The sequence below is a fragment of the Medicago sativa genome, chromosome 2, assembly GCF_051527215.1.
Source record: "Medicago sativa cultivar Bolivia chromosome 2, Bolivia_mono, whole genome shotgun sequence".
Taxonomy (NCBI): domain Eukaryota; kingdom Viridiplantae; phylum Streptophyta; class Magnoliopsida; order Fabales; family Fabaceae; genus Medicago; species Medicago sativa.
The window spans coordinates 15246470-15264161 of NC_140750.1; the positions used below are offsets into that span (position 1 = coordinate 15246470).

General features: G+C 33.9%; 1 protein-coding gene across 2 annotated transcripts; it reads right to left on the reverse strand.

Annotated features, from left to right (window-relative positions):
- Nucleotides 1–3956: 3956 nt before the first annotated feature.
- Nucleotides 3957–17445, reverse strand: LOC146944890 (uncharacterized). Of its 2 annotated transcripts, XM_085743261.1 has the most exons (22): nucleotides 16930–17445; nucleotides 16081–16302; nucleotides 15586–15707; nucleotides 15360–15510; nucleotides 14751–14822; nucleotides 13205–13300; nucleotides 11993–12217; nucleotides 11385–11506; nucleotides 11160–11310; nucleotides 10543–10614; nucleotides 8488–8583; nucleotides 7982–8043; nucleotides 7308–7374; nucleotides 6655–6693; nucleotides 6356–6394; nucleotides 6059–6088; nucleotides 5755–5793; nucleotides 5492–5524; nucleotides 5294–5354; nucleotides 4587–4672; nucleotides 4317–4397; nucleotides 3957–4218 (listed from the first exon to the last, which is right to left on the reverse strand). In XM_085743261.1, the coding sequence occupies exons 1-21, from the start codon at nucleotides 17230–17232 to the stop codon at nucleotides 4365–4367; spliced, it is 2121 nt and encodes a 706-aa protein (XP_085599387.1). In that variant the 5' UTR covers nucleotides 17233–17445; the 3' UTR covers nucleotides 3957–4218; nucleotides 4317–4364. The 2 variants fall into 2 exon arrangements, with proteins under 2 accessions (XP_085599387.1, XP_085599386.1); XM_085743260.1 differs by having other exon boundaries at nucleotides 15360–15707; nucleotides 16930–17384.
- Nucleotides 17446–17692: the final 247 nt, after the last annotated feature.

A 17692-nucleotide genomic window follows, 5' to 3' on the forward strand; every position in this document is an offset into this window, starting at 1 on the left:
AGATGAAGAGATTAGGATGGGGCCGGGGTTGATGGAGGGGGTGGAGATGGAGGAGGAGTTTGTTTGCTTGGGAGGAGAAATTGGTCGTGGAGTTCCGATCTTTGTTGGTTATTGTTATGCAAATCATGATGAAAATCTAAATACTAACCCCCAAATCAAGCTTTCGCGACTCAGTCGAATAAGGAACCTGCATTTGCAGGGAAGAAAGGCTTCAGCCACAAAATCACTAGTGTCAAAACAAAATAAATGAGAGCAGAGACATGAAAATAATCGTATGAGTGCACACCACTGCATATTGTTTTTAATCATGTTTCATGTCTCATTAAACTAGTAAACGCTAAAATTAGAATTTAAAAAGATATGACAAAACAATTATACAAAAGTTCTCCAAAGACATTCGATTTAATGGGAAGATCCACAAATCATGGTGAAAATGTAAAAACTAACCCCACCTTATTATTCAAACCCAACCACATAAGGAACCTGCATTTTCAAAGAAGAAAGGTTTCAGCCACCAAATCACTAGTCTCATAATGCAATAAATTAAGGCAGAAACATGAAAAGGATCTTATGAGTGCACTGTGCACACCACTGCATATTCTTTTTCGAATTTCTCCAACTCGACGTCGTCGTTCAAGAGCTTCATCCGGCTGAACCGCATATTCCCGGATGAGTCGGTCGACGGACGTCGATACTCAACACCATCCACCCTCCGTGTGTCTCTGTGGTTGAGTTCGAGGTTGATTTCATTTAGTTGACCTTTCAACCCGGAAAGGGTGACATTAGTACGAATCCTAAACAGATGGGGTGGTTTTTCCCGTTGTAGTAAATTGCAGCCCGCTTGGTGTTCGAATTAAATACAAAGTTTTCCATGATTTTTTTTTATTGGTTTGGTCTACTGGTTATGAAAACAGGGACACTTATTTATAGAGGTCCATGCGCGTCCTGGACCACAGAAACTGTTGGTGCAATGTGGACCACTTAAAAAAAATCATGTTACAGATTACATAATCCGGAATGCCCCTCACCCCATAAAAGGTGCGCAACATCCTTCAACTTGGTCTAGTATCGTAAAAGTTCAGATTACATACTCCGGAAACCATAAGAGTTGTCCGGATTATGAAATCCAAACTGCGTCAGTTTGTTTTTGCCGGTGGTCTGCACCACAAGAAACACATTTTCAAAGGTTTTTACCAGCATTAATGGCTGATAAAACTCATTTGAAACGTTTTTGACTAAGCATTAAGTGTAGATATAACCTATGCTTATTGTTTTACTATAAATAGCCTCCAAAACCTTCACATTTCTCACACCATTTCACAAGCTCTCTCCTCTTCTCCTCTTGTTTATTCTATGCAAATGTGTTTCCATCATTGGCCTTTCATAAAAAGAGGTTACTTTGGAAACTCAGAAGTTATATGACCGGTCAACGGGGAAGGCAACACGCTGCAACAAAGCACGGTTTGTCTGGGTGTCAGGTTGATCTGTCTGGGTGTAAAGTTAGACCATCAAAGTCTCTTTCACCCCGAAAACAAACCTTACCCGAGTAGCCTCCCCCCCCATTTGACCAACCTTCTTGGGGTAAAGCTAGATTTAGTTTTACCCTAGGAAGGTTGGTTTTCTTGTGTGTTTTTTTTTTTCTTTTGTAGATTTAGTTTTACCCCATTGTAATTGTATGAATAATTATATATATTAATAAAATGAGACTGTTTTGAGTATTATTTATGTTCGTATTTTTCTTTTCTGTTTTTTTGTTTATATCAATAAAATGAGCTTATTTTTATTTTTTTTATGTTTATATCAATAAAATGAGCTTATTTTTATGAATTTAGCAAAGTGTTCATATTATTTTAGCATCTAAATAATATAAAAATAAAGCAAAGTGTGTAAAACTGGTAAAAGTGATTTCCGGATTATATAATCCGAAAATTTCTGAAAAATTAGTTGTCCAGATTTTATAATCCGGATGACTTTTTCGTAATTTTGCAGGGCGCGCGAGAACTTAAGAGGGTGGGAAAAGTAATAGTCTTAATTTAAATTCCAACGATATTTTAGATTGTTTGTAATTGTACCACTCAAGATTGGTCAACATTGCTTTTGTCACGTAAAATTTTGATAACACAATACTCGTTAGTACTTTTTATAATACAAAGCTTGTATACATATATCCACAATTATTATGCGATCATAAACATACATTTATGAACGTTCTCAATATTATGAACATTCTTCATAATATTGAGAATGTTCATTTTTTTCTTTCAAAAAATGAACATTCTCAATATTATGAAGATGCCGAAAAATCCTACTGGAATATGGAATTATGAAGTGGGGTGTGTGTGTATATATATATATCACTACATGAAAGCTACACAGTTTCACACCATACACCTCTTCACTTGATCTTTAATTGACTTGAACTTTATAGTGTTTGCAGTTTCTCACCAATATATTCCCTCCTCACATATATCATAGTAGGGTTTTTTTTTTTTTTTTGTATATATAAAAATGGAGAACGATCAATATATATCTTTCTTTACAATTTCTTTTTTCTATAATTCTTTACAAATTTTACATGTTTATGATTTTAATTACTCTTTTTAAATATCTAGGATTTTCTTGAATTTCAAAAATTTCCCTTGTTGGCATATTTGCATCATGTTGCACTTAGAACCGTACTACATATTCGGGTTTTATAGCACTGCCTCTACTTAGAAAAATGCCAAACATCAAAAGTATTTTACTTTTCTTTAAGGTGGTACTTCTTGTTAGACTAACCTATATAAGCTTTCCTCTAACTTTAAATGGACTCTCGAGTAGTTTTCGTGATTAATCATTTTTTTGGCTGGATACCAAATTTAAAAAGAAAAATAAAGATAATATTTTTCTTCTCTCAAGTATTTCTGTAACTTTCTTTTTGGTTACAAGTATTTCGGTAATTTAAGAAGTGGATGCATTTTGTTCTTTTAATGTCATTTAAAAATGTTGAACTCCGCCCACCTTTAGTGGGTCGGAAACCAGTGCAAAAGGCAAAAAAAAAAATGTTGAACTCCAAAAGAAGTTGTTTTCTATAGTTAAACGAAGATAAATAATAGTTAGTCTACTTAGTAATTAAAGTATATGAAACTTATATATTGCTGAGATGTTAGAGACCATCATAATACTTGGGAGACTAAATTGATAATTTACTCTTTCTCCTTTGAATCTTAAGAGATCCACCACCATGTTTGCGTTGCAGCCTTAATTTCTAGTGCTACTTCCTGTTCGTTTTAGCTTCATGTTAAAGGAGGGGGTTTATTTATCATACAACATCTTGAACATCAAAGTTTTTTAATTTGCATATATACATACATACATACACCCATGCGACTCTAACAACCAAAAGAGTAGGGGATAATTGGTCTTTGGAGGATACACAATCTACAAGCAATCGGAGAAAACAAAATCAATCCTTTTCATTTTTCTGTTTGATTTTTGTGATTTATGTTGGATAGACTTATCTACTAGTATAAATAACACTTTCCTATTAAATGGTTATGAAAAATAACATTTTCCTATTCAAAAAAATAACCATCACTAGGTTCAAATAAATAGAGTATTGTTTTGTCCAACCAAAAGAGAAGAGTCATGTTATGCGTTATAAACTACAACTTAAATACCCACTAATATTGCTCCCCAAACTCGATCCTGGTTCAATGAAAACGTAAATTCATGTTGGGTAAATTGAGTTGCAAGCAAATCATACCAAATATCAACTCACTCTTTAGGTACGGTAGATATTTTTTTGGTTTAAAATTCTCTATGTCTTGGGGTAAATCCTTTTAACTTTGTCACGACCCAAAATTCTAATCGTGACCGGCATACAAACTAATGCAACCTAGTCCAGCAAGTATAATGACCAAATTTGACAAACACTAAATAAGCAATTTCTAAACTAACTGAGTTCACAATAATAATTACTGAAATCTCAACCGAATATCCTCTGTAATTTCAATGTTTCCAAAAGAAGAATTCTGTTTATAAACCTGTATCATCAGCAAGAATCTCAAAAGACATATCTAGATTTTGGACAACTCAAAATAAGACATTCATAGACTCCCAAATAGTTGTAGCTACACCAACTCAACATATACAAAAACAAAAGAGCCATCCATCAAGGAGGCCTACCAAAAGAGCAGTGCCACTGCTGAAACTTCGAGTCTACTAAACTTTTGAAACCTAAAAAACAATACACAGAACAAGACAGTTAGGTGATATAAACTGCCATTAAGCCAAGGTAGGGAAGTTAATTTGTCATATATAGAGAAACTACTCACTTGTACTCCAGAAACTCTTGAGAGCAACTCAGAAACATCAAAGAAGCCTTAGATATTCATCATTGAAAGCATTGGTATCGGCTGATTAAATAATGAACATGAAAAAACAGATTGTCACATTAATATTTGGATCACCTAGAATATTTTGTTCGAGAGGAATGCTCATATATTTGAAAGAGATAGGATTGTGTGGTTTAATGGGATATAGAACTAGAGTATTGGTTTTTTCAAACACAAATCGGAGTATTGTCATATAAAGAAACTACTTACTTGCTCAGAATCTCTTGAGAGCAACTCAGAAATATCAATTGAAGAAGCCTTTGTATATCTTACTAACCCATCGGTAAAAGTATCACCTGATTAAATCATGAACATGAAAAAAACATACTGTCATAAACATTTGTTTCACCTAGCATATTTTGTTCGAGAGGACTTCACACACAAAAACTAGAGTGTTGGTTTTTTCACACACAAAAACTGGAGTCCTAATAAAAGATGTTACAAGGCAATGTGAACATCCATTGTTGAAGAGACTCGCAGAAGGACTTCACATTTGTTTCATCTAATGTGAACAGACTGTCACACTAACATTTGTTTCACCTAGCATATTTTGTTGAAGAGATGCCCATAAACTCGTCAGACTGGATTGTGTTGTTTAATGGGATATTATATAGAACTAAACTATTGGTTTTTTCACACATAAACTAGAATTCCAATAAAGGATGTTACAAGGCAATGTGAACATTCATTGCTGAAGTGAGTGTTAAGCATTTTTTTCAGCTGTTTTGGCTCCTTTCTTCTTTTTAGGTTTATCAGATGCAGTTTTCAGTATTTTCGAGCCCTCAAATGAAATTTACTCATCAATAAAAAAATATATTAACATTTTCAAACAACTTAAACAACCAACAACAGATTCATGAAAAAGAGCAATGTAGAATTCAGAAAATGTGGCATATACTATGAGAGAAGAGTAGAACCTGGTGCATTAATGACATCATGTACAGCGACTATTTCTCCAGCATGAGCCTCTTGAATTACCTGTCAATTTGGGAGAAAAATCCCGATTAGAATTTAAAAAGAGATATTGCAGAACAATCATACAAAAGTTCTCCAACAACATTCAATATTAATGAAGATCCACAAATCATGGTGAAAATATAAAAACTGACCCCCACCTCATCACAAGTCATCCCAATCATATGAGGAACCTGCATTTGCAGAAAAGAAAGGCTTCAGCCACAAAATCACTAGCCTAAATATGCAATATATGAAGTGCACACCACTGCGTATTGTTTTCAATCAAGTTTCATGCCTCATTAAAGAAGTAAAAGCTAAAATTAGAATTTAAAGAGTTATGGCACACAATTATACAAAAGTTCTCCAAAGATTCAATTTAATGGGAATTTCCACAAATAGTGATGAAAATCTAAAAACTAACCCCCAAATCATCCTTTCGTGGCTCAGTCGAATAAGGAACCTGCATTTGCAGAGAAGAAATGCGTCAGGCACAAAATCACTAATGTAAAATCAAAACAAATGAAAGCAGAGACATGAAAATGATTTTATGAGTGCACACCGCTGCACATTGTTTTCAATCATGTTTCTTGCTTCATTAAACTAGTAAAAGGTAAAATTAGAATTTAAAGAGATATGGCAGAACAGTTATATAAATGTCCTCCAAAGACATTCGATTTAATGGGAAGATCCACAAATCATGGTGAAAATGTAAAAACTAACCCCACCTCATTATTCAACCCAATCACATAAGGAACCTGCATTTTCAAAGAAGAAAGGCTTCAGCCACAAAATCACTAGTCTAAAAATGCTATAAATGAAAGCAGAAATACGAAAATGATCTTATGAGTGCACTGAGCACACCACTGCATATTGTTTTCAATCATGTTTCATGCCTCACTAAACAAGTAAAAGCTAAAATTAAAATTTATATAGATATGGATGAACATTTATACAAAAGTTCTGCAAAGACATTTGATTTAATGGGAAGATCCACAAATCCTGGTGAAAATCTAAAAACTAACCCCCATCTCATCCTCTTTGATTTCATACGAATATGGAACCTGCATTTGTAGAGAAGAAGGGGTTCAGTCAAACAATGACTAGCTCAAAATGCAATAAGCGAATACAGAGAAATATAAATGATCTTATGTGTGCACACCACTGTATATTGTTTTCAATCATGTTTCATGCTCATTAAACTAGTAAAGTCTAAAATCAGAATTTAAAAAGAGATATGGCAGAACAGATATACAAAAGTTCTCCAAAGACATTCAATTTAATAGGAAGATCCACAAATCATGGCGAAAATCTAAAAACTAACCCCGATCTCATCTTTGCGCACCTCAATTGAATCAGGAACCTACATTTGCAAAGAAGAAAGGCTTCAGCAACAAAATCACAAGTCTCAAAATACTATAAATGAAAGTAGATACATGAAAATGATCTTATGAGTGCACACCACTGCATATCGTTTACAATTATTTTTCATACCTCATTAAACTGGTAAAAGCTAAAACAAGTAGTAGACTTTGTTGTAGCAATATTTTTTAAAAAAATTACAAAATGAGGGGACAAGACCTGGTTATGCAAGAGGATGATATTAGTAGTATAGTATGGTTAAATAGAAACTTCTCTGTAGGACAAGTTTCTTGAAAAAATAGTCGATATTGCTAGTAAGAAGTATCAAGAATTTGAATTCATATACTGTGTCAGGGACTTAATATTAAAAGATCCCATCATTTGGTATATATTCGTGATTCATTCTTCCTAAGACAGAACATAATTACAACAACTATAATTTTAGGTTATCATGAATTTCATCTTAAATTGAGCCATATATTTATAAAAAATGAACTAATTGAGTAACAGAAAACCAAGATTGTAGTAAAAAAGAAAAGCAGATCTACAACTTAAAACACCATGTGCACAAAACGAATGCAATCAAAGTAGAACAGTGAAGAGCCTTAAACTTACCTTGAACGTCTTGCCAGTGTTAATGTTTGTAATGAAATCTCCCTTCCGGAGCACACCCTCATAGATTCTTCACACAATTAAAAAAAGGAAGCAATACATATATGTATAAATTATGAGTCAGGATACACTGACATCACAGGTCAAATCTAACTTAAACCTTCAATATCTCTTTGTAGATGGCTAATTAAATCAATTCAACCGTGGAATTGAAAATTCTCATATATATATATATATATATATATATATATATATATATATATATATATATATATATATATATATAAACACTCCATCCGGTCACCATTATAGCAAATAAACAAATATATACTTTCAAGGTGTGCGATTAATTTTCTAGATTTTATGTTAAAATGCTAGTCCAATTTACTAAATTGTCCATTTCGGTAGTTAGTGGAAAACTAAATCAAACACCTACGTTAAATTTTTTGGAATTGATTGAATTGTGTATTAGAAATAATAGCATTAAAAAGTGTAAAAGTAGTGAAATTATATTTATAACAGAGACTAAGATTTAAGCATTATTTTTGCTTATAATCATGACCGGAGGTAGTGTGTGTGTGTGTGTGTGTGTGTGTGTGTGTGTGTGTGTGTGTGTGTATATAAGACAAAACAAATAATTTGAAATAGGATTTAACCACATGCAAAGGTCACGGTACCTTAGATAAGTTATTATATCATACTTTCTCCTTAGTGTGAAAGCCAATGCCACCAGTGTATCCTGTTAAAATAGCCAGATAATATTCTTTTTTAGTATGTTAAAAAATAGCACAACACCATGTTTATCAAAACTTAGTTGAACAGTGTGGTCTTTCCTATTATGGGGTGCCTAGGATTAGAGAGTGAATTAGTTTGAGTGTAGAATTGTGCAGTCGTTTTTACTAAGCGTAAGTTTGACCCTGAGATTACAAAATTGAACATTTGTCAATGGCTTTGTGAGAATGCCAGAGATTTGGCAAGAGTTTTTTTTTCCTTCTCAAAAACACAACAAATCAAGGTCCATGTGTTTGGTTCTAGAATGCCAAATCTGATTATGACTAAAAGGGAAAGTGCTTCGACTAATGCCATAAATGATTGGCATATGGTTAGCTAGTCTAGGTTCTTTCCTCTATTAATAACAGGCAATTCATATAATCTCATTCAATTCTTTCTTTAAATCTGGTACCTTTTCCTCATTCTTAGATTGGATGGGATTAGAGTTACTAGCTTCAGTTGGACACGAACAATATTTAAGAAAACCATCCAAAAGTAGTTGCATCCCCTGTATCAGGAAAAACAAAAAGTAAAAAAAATGTCAGACTGTTAAAATACAATATTAAGAGTTGGCTTGTATGTGCTATTCAAGCCATCAAGCCAAAATGTTATCAAGTAGTGGACATGGGGAGATTGCAATGAAGGATTTTTTGCAAACAGTCATGGCCAACATGTGAAGGATGGTGGCAAATTGCATAAAAAGGAGGACATTTAGCCTTCTTCAATGGTTCACCATCTTCAATTGTTAACTAATGGCTCGACTATGGCCCTCACTCCTCCCTACTCCCAACTACCCATAGCTGGGCGTAACTAACTGGTCAACCAACCCAACCTAACAACTAACTCTCCTCCCTAGCATACCTTTATTCCGTTTAGTATATTTCTAACACATAAAAGGTATATTTAGGCTTGAATCCAACATATGAACCAAGTCATGTTCAACCTCATTATCTCACTTAGGCCTAGAACTTAGGACGCGTGTATCGCATTGGTATTTTAAAAGACTTTTTTGCGATAAGCCAGCAAAGTGCACCTTGTTAGCGGCCAACACTCGGGTGGGATTTAGTCCCACATCGGATAGATAGGATTCTTGAGAAGAGTTTATAAAGAGGAGGCACTCCTCACCGTACAAGCCGGTTTTGTAAGGATGAGTTAGGCCTCGATATTCGTTACACGCCTAAGGCGTGGAAAGTCTATGTGAGGAGAAATAGGTAGGAGCAGTGCTGATGTGGCAGTAGGCTCAGTCTGAGAAGGTGTGGTTTAGTTATGTTTTATGGTATTAAGGAGTGCTACGAAAAAGGGGGGAGGTTATGCAGAAATTTGTTTGCTGTTTGTTAGGCAGAGAATTGTAATTTCTCTGTGGAGCCCAGCTCTTGGGTGGACTCGGTGTGTGTTCCCATCTGCATTTGCAGTTCCTAATTCAATAAAAACAACACATTTTCTACTCATTTGTGTTAATTTCTTGTTTTACTACTTCTCCGTTATGAGGTCTGCATCAATAAATCATTACATTTCAACACAAGTCTTTTAAAATTCACATGAATTTATTTATGCCAAAATAGTTTTTTAAAATCTCAATCCAATACAATGAGCATGCATGAAATATAAAATGTTCAAGTTTGTATCATATTGATAATCAACTAACTATAGAATGTTTAAGTTTGAATCATATTAGTGTTCAGACATGCCTAAGAGTGTGCTTGCATGTGAAAGAATATTACAAGGGTACAAAACATGATAGCAAGGAGGATGATATTCAAGTGGGATTGATGTCTAAAAAAATCATTATTAAGATAATTAATATCAAGAAGTTTAATAAAGTATAAAGAATATTAGGTCTTAAATTAGAAGTCCAAAGATCCCTTAAAGTCTAAACAAATATTTGGACTATTGTTCTTAATTGGATTAACGCAGATGACATGCTCCAAAAGTGCAAACCTCTAGGTGCTTTGTATCCTAATATACGTGTCAGCATTATAACAGAAAAAAGTTTCCAACATTTCAAAAGAATGGTAGAGCATAAATTAGATTCCTCCCTATATAACTATTACTATAGTAAAGGAATGGAAAAGCTTAAAAAGCACCAGTAGCTTAGCTTTTAAAACAGCAGGATTCTTACTAGATTTTATCGGACAAATCTTGCTCATTTAGTATTAATTGTTTATTGAACAACATTATTCCAAGTAGATTTATATAACAATGATTGCTCTTTTATTATTTATTTGACATAAGATTTGACCAGACCCTAATTTTTCACAGTGTCATGGACCACTAGTAGTCATCATTCTCCTAAGAATGCTACGAGTGAATTCAGTTTCCAAAGCGAAGTCTCTGGAAGTCCCAAACTAAATTATATCATAATCATATTAATGAGTCAAGATTAAAAAAAAGAGTCAGCCTAAGTAAGAAATGGGGGGAATATGGTAAAGAACATACAACGGAGAATTCAAGGCAGATCAACGGTTACCTTATTTTCGGAAGCACTACCCATGAAGACCGGTATAAATTTCCTTGCTCTGGTTGCCCTACAAACTGCTTCCTACACACAATAATAACAAAAAGAGAACTAGTTACAAAATATGATTTGAAGATAAGGGGTGGGAGTAAAGTAACATGTTTTCGTATATCACACTATATCTGAAAATGCTTCCAGGACATACAATAATAACAAAAAGAAAATTATATACAAAATAAAATTTATAGATGAGGGGTGGGAGCGAAGTAACAACTGGTTTTCGTATATCACACTATCTGAAAATGCATGTGCCTACAGTGGTGCAAGGACAAAAAATGGGTTTTCTAAATGATTTATATTATGTTTCACATACTATATAATATGGTATCTTATTCGAGACACATGCAACATTCTATACCATTACAAAATGACATGGATGTGCTTTTTTTAGTTGAGACACATTTAGGATGCTCAACCTTCAACATCCTCAACACTTCAAGACAATACGTTGATAAACTATTTGTCAAAACAAAAACATATTTGAAATCTTTGCTAAATGTAAAACCAAATAATTAGCATGCCAAACTCCGATGAAAAAAGAAAAGAAAAGACATTGTTACTCAATACACCTGAAGATCAGCTGCTGATATAGGCGTCCCACCATTGAAAGCTTCAGCAAGTTTATCATCCACCTCGGACACAGTTTTTATAAGTTCATGCCTTTTTTCTGACACCAAGGCTTCTATATATCCAGGAATTTCTTCAGCGACAACCTTATCTCTACAATAAGAAATAATTGAGTACTATGAAGAATAATCACAGGCATAACCAAAGCAAAAGTTTCAGAAACAGACCCATTTGAAGCATGAAAAAAGTAGGCCTTTGATTGCACGAGATCAACAAGTCCCTTAAAACTATATCCCAAACCTATTGGAACTTGTAGTGCAGCACTATGATGCGGGAGCATGGATCTTGCCTGAAAAATAAATCAAAATGTTCTACGGATAAGAACAACAATATGACATTGAATTATAAGAAAATTGAGAAATAATTATAGAAATGCCCAAAGTCAATAAAAATTAAATATTATACATTTCTAAATCTGAACTGAAGTTAGAAGCTCTGTGCATAGAATATAGACAAACTCACAGAAGATAATGTTACTGAAGTTCTCTAACTCTCTTTATGAAATAAACAAAATTGTTCAACTAGCAATAAAACTAGAAAACACATGTTATCAATAGCAATGTGAAGCATCGCGATTGAGATGCACAAAAAAAAATAGAAACAACAGCTCAACTCTGCTCCACTATCCTAGATTGACAATAGTGGCTTTCTCGCTATCTACTATACCGCTATAGTATTTTTGAAGTTCGGCGCTACAGGCCGCTTGCTATCTGGGATTAATAACATAAGAATCATCTATGATGACCTCCAATCCATTAATCCTAAGTAAGTTTACCCGAATTACAACTTGCCACGGATTTGCTCCCGGCTGATCAAGATTTCTGATGAATACAGTTCTTGGAAGTTGAACTGTTAACTTTTGCTTATCATCAGCAATGGGGTGGCTCTGCAACCCATCAACACCATTACTATCAAGAATAAGAATGGAACCAAAGGCAGGCAGAGCATTCTGAACCTCATCAGTGAAATCAACATGAGCATGTGTATCAATTACGCTCATCTGCAATGACAAATTTTAAACAAAGTAAATAGTATTAAAAAAAACATTACCAGAAGAATATGAGTTTACTGCCATGAATAATTCAAGCAAGAAAATCAAGAATATTATTGACTTTTGTATAAACAGCTTATAGCATTTTTGCAGTTTATAGTACAAGTGCTTATCATGACAAGCGCTTGTCATGATAAGCGCTTATGTAAAAGTTTTGATAAGTAAATTTGATAGCAAATGGTAAAATAACGTTAAATTGTTTCTGTATGTGCTATAACGTATTTTCATAAGTTATCTTGGAAAAGTTATCAAAAATTCAAAATAAGTTGAAAAAAGGCTTATGAAAATTATTATACCAAACAGTCTCACACAAAAGTTAACTCAAACAGTCTCACATGACTTATACCAGCAGATAAGGTCAAATAAGTCAATCCAAACAGGCTTCTATATCAGTTTACTACTACTAATGCAGGCAAGAAATCCAGGAAAAATATGTGAGTTTTGCAGTTATGCATGCATACTTGAAAACACATTTTAGTTATTAAGTTATTACATCATACTTTCTCCTTAGTGTGAAAGTCAATGCCACAAGTGTATCCTTAGGTTAAAAAATAGCACAACACCATGTTTATCAAGAGTTGGTAGAACAGTGTGGTCCTTGCCTAGGATTAGAGAGTGAATTAGTTTGAGTGTAGAATTTTGCAATCGTTTTTACTAAGAAGCGTAAGTTTGTCTCTGAGATTACAAAATTGAACATTGGTCAATGGCTTTGTGAGAATGCCAGAGATTTGGCAAGAGTTTTTTCACAAAAACACAACAAATCAATGTCCATGTGTTTGGTTCTAGAATGTCAAATCTGATTATGACTCAGAGCGAAAATGCTTTGACTAATGCCATAAATGATTGGCGTATGGTTAGCTAGCCTAGGTTCTTTCCTCTATTAATAATATAGGCAATTCAAATAATCTCATTCAATTCTTTCTTTGTATTTGGTACCTTTTCATCATTCTTAGATTGGATGAGAACATAATTACTAGCTTCAGTTGGACACGGCAAATAGTTAAGCACACCATCCAAAAGTAGTTGCAGCCCCTGTACCATAAAAAACAAAGAAAAAAATATCAGACTGTTAAAATACAAAATTAAGATTTGGATTGTATGTATTATTCAAGCCAAAATCAATGCTATCAAATAGTAGACATGAGGAGATTGCAATGAAGGATTTTTTGCAAACAGCTACGGCCAACTTGTGAAGGATGGCGGCAAGATGGCGTTTTATGGGGAAAATATGGCTTAAAATGGAGGACATTAAGCCTTCTTCTAGGGTTCACCATCTGCAATCGTTAACTCCATCCAAAATAGCAGAAGCACTTACAAAGAAAGGAGTCTCAGTACAGACACAAAGCCAATCTCAATCTTTGTTAACAAACTAATGGCTCGACTATGGTCTGCACTCCCCCTACTCCCAACTACCCATAGCTGGGCGTAACTAACTGGCCATTCAACCCAACCTAACAACTAACTCTCCTCCCTAGCATACCTTTATTCTGTCTAGTATATTTCTAACACATAAAAGGTATATTTAGGCTTGAATCCAACATATGAATCAAGTCATGTTCAATTTCCTTGTCTCACTTAGGCCTAGAACTTAGGTAGTAGCAGTGCTGATGTGGCAGTAGGCTCAGTATGAGAAGGCGTTGTTTAGTTATGATTTCTGTTATTATGGAGCGCTACGAAAAAGGGGGGAGGTTATGCAGAAGTTTGTTAGGCAGAGGATTGTAATTTCTCTGTGGAGCTCAGCTCTTGGGTGGATTGGGTGTGAGTTCCCATCTGCATTTGCAATTCCTAATTCAATAATACCAACACCTTTTCTACTCATTTTTGTTAATTTCTTGTTTTTACTACGTCTCTGTTTTGAGGCCTGCATCAATTAATCATTACATTTCAACAAGTTTTTTAAAATTCATATGACTTTTATATGCCAAAATAGTTTTTTAAAATCTCAATCCAATACAATGAGCATGCATGAAATATAGAATGTTCAAGTTGGTATCTCATTGATATTTACCTAACTATAGAATGTTCAAGTTTGTATCATATTAGTGTTCAGACATTTTTAAGAGTGTGCATGCATGTGAAAGAATATAACGGGGGTTCAAAACATGATAGCATATAGGATGATATCCTAGTGGGATTGATGTCTAAAAAAATCATTATTAAGATAATTAATATCAAGAACTTTATTAAAATATAAAGAATATTATGTCTCAAATTAGGAGTCTTTGATCCCTTAAAGTCTAAACTAATGTTTGATTATTGTTCTTAACAGTAATGACATGCTCTAGATTTGATCAGATCCATTGTAGACAAAATGCTCCAAGTGAATTCAGTTTTCAAAGTGAAGTCTCTAGAAGACCCAAACTAAATAAAATTGTAATCATATTGATGAGTTAATTAAAAATAAGAGTTTGCCTGAGAAAGAAATGGGGGGAATGACGGTCAAGAACATATAACGAAGAATTCAAGGCAATTCAACGGTTACCTTATATTTGAATGCACTACCCATGAAAACCGGCACAAATTTCCGTGCTATAGTTGCCCTACGAATTGCTTCCTACACAACAATAACAAAAAAAAAATAGTTACAAATTAAGATTCAAAGATGGGGGGTGCGGGCAAAGTAACAACTGGTTTTCGTATATCACGCTATATCTGAAAATGCTTCCTGCACACAAAATAATAATAAAAAGAAAACCTATATACAAAATAAAATTCATAGATGGGGGTGGGAGCGAAGTAACAACAGGTTTTCGTATATCACACTATCTGAAAATGCACGTGCCTACAGTGGTGCAAGGACAAAAAGTTTGTTTTCCAAAGGATTTATATTATGTTTCATATGCTATATTATGGTATCTTCTTTGAGACCCATGCAACGTTCTATTCCGTTACAAAATGATACGTATGTGCTTTTTTTAGTTGAAACACATTTAGGAAGCTCAAACTTCAACATCCTCAACAATTCATGACAATATGTTGATAAACTATTTGTCAAAACAAAAACATCTGATAAATCTTTGGTAAATATAAAACCAAATAATATGCATGCAAAACTCCGATGGAAAAAAGAAGACATTGTTACTCAAAACACCTCAAGATCAGCTACTGAGATGGGCTTGTCACTGCTAAAAGCTTCAGCAAGCTTGTCGTCCACGTCGGACACAGTTTTTATAAGGTCATGCCTTTTTCTTGACACCAAGGCTGCCATATATTCAGGAACTTCTTCAACAACAACCTTTTCTCTGCAATAAGAAACGAATTGAGTAATTTGAAGAATGACCACAAGCATAACCAATGCAAAAGATTCAGAAACATACCCATCTGAAGCATGAAAAAAGTAGGCCTTTGATTGCACGAGATCAACAAGTCCCTTAAAACTATGTCCCAAGCCTATTGGAACTTGTAGTGCAGCACTGTGATGCTGAAGCTTGGATCTTGTCTGAAAAATAAATAAAAATGTTCTACGGATAAGAACAACAATATGAATTTGAATTATAAATAACACTGAGAAATAATTATAAAAATGCCCAAGGTCAATAAAAATTAAATATTATTTGTTTCTAAATCTGAACTGAAGTTAGATGCTCTGTGTATAGAATATAGAGAAACACACAGAAGATTTATGTTACTGAACTTCTCTTTATAAAATAAACAAAATTGTTCAACTAACAATGAAACTACAAAACACATGTTATCAATAGTCGTGTGAAGCATCGGGACTGTGACGTATGACACAAAATAGAAACAATAGCTCAACTTTGCTACTAATAAGAATATTATGACCTCAAATCCATTAATCTAAGTAAGTTTACCTGATCTACAACTTCCCACGGATCTGCTTCCTTGTGGTCAAGATTGTCGATAAATACAAGTCTTGGAAGTTGATATGTTTCCATTTTCTTATCCACAGTAATGGACTGGTCCTGCACTGCGTCAACACTAGAAAGAACAATAACGGCACCATCAACGGCAAGCAGAGCATTCTTAACCTCAGCAGTGAAATCAACTTGATCAGGTGTATCAATCACGGTCATCTGCAAGGACAACATATTTTAAATAAAGTCAATAGTATAAAAAACATTAACTGAAGAATATATGAGTTTACCGTTATTCACTGTTATTCCATGAATAACGTAAGCAAAGCAAGAAAACCAAGAATATTATGGACTTTTCTATAAACAGCTTATGGTGTTTTTGCAGTTTATATCACAAGAGCTTACCCACAACACAAGGTTTGATAAGGAATTTTTATAGCAAATGATAAAAATATAATAAAGTGAAATTGTTTTTGTATATGGTATAAGGTGTTTTCATAAGTTATGAGAATTAGTTGAAAAAACGGTTATGAAAATTTTGATAAGTTGTTTTGAGAAGTTATACATACCAAACAGTTTCACAGAAAAGTTAACCCAAACAGTCTCACAAAACTTATTCGAGCAGATTAGGTCAACTAAGTGAATCCAAACATATGCAAGAAAGTGAGTAAAAAAAAATAAGTGAGTGTTGTTCTTATATAGTGGAAAACACGTTTAAGTTAGTAAGTTGTGAAAATGAGGTTGAAAATTGTGATAAGCTATTATGAAACAGAAAAGTAAACCGAAAGAGTGTGAGAAAAGGTGAAATAATATAATATGCAGGAAAGGAGTAAGTTGAAATAGTACCTTATAGTTTAGTCTGTTGAAGAAGGTGACATCTGCAGGGATAGAATGAGAAATGGGATTAGACGTCCACTTCATTCGAACCTGGCGACATCTTCCCTGATTCTGATTGAAAAGACTCTGCCATGACTGATTTGTGAGAGTAGAGTGAATGAACTTTTCAATTTTCTCTGTTTCTTTTCGAGCTTTCTTGCTCTTTTCAATATCACCGGTGTAGAACCAGTATCTCTCGCTCACCCTCACCTTGGAAGGATCAAGTAGACCAGAGATCCAGATGTTGCGAATCCTCTCCATTGGCTCAGACATGGTTGCTGCTGATGCTGCTTCGTTTCTTCAACTTCTTCTAGGGTTTGTTTTTGATAGAAATAAACAATAGAATGAAGGTTGGGGTGCGTAGGTTTATAGTGTGTGAGGCTAAATCGTACTACACTCACACCTCATCATTCATTTCCCGCTTCTTCTTCATTCTCTCAGGTCTTTTCTCTGTCGTCTTGCGTCAAACGCTGCCGTATACAACACGCCTTGCAAATTACTTTACTACACCACCTTTTCATTTTCCCAATAATTACAATCATTAAATTAATTAATAAAATAATAAATGTTGCTATAGTTTCCTCTCATCATTATTATATAAAAAATATCACTTTTATATTCATTCTTTTTTATTGGCACAAAAGAGGGCCAAAGCCCACTTTTAGATTTATTCTATAATTAATGTAATTGGTCAAATATAAGTTATATATGTAAGTAATTCAATAAATCTAAA

Coding starts and splice junctions, on each gene's coding strand:
- LOC146944890 (XM_085743260.1), bottom strand. CDS start 17,232: ATGTCTGAGCCAATGGAGAGGATTCGCAACATCTGGATCTCTGGTCTA. Junction 11,311..11,384: donor TTTTTTCATGCTTCAAATGG/GTCTGTTTCTGA, acceptor TTCTTATTGTAG/AGATAAGGTTGTCGCTGAAG. Junction 8,584..10,542: donor GTAGTGCTTCCGAAAATAAG/GTAACCGTTGAT, acceptor TTCCTGATACAG/GGGATGCAACTACTTTTGGA.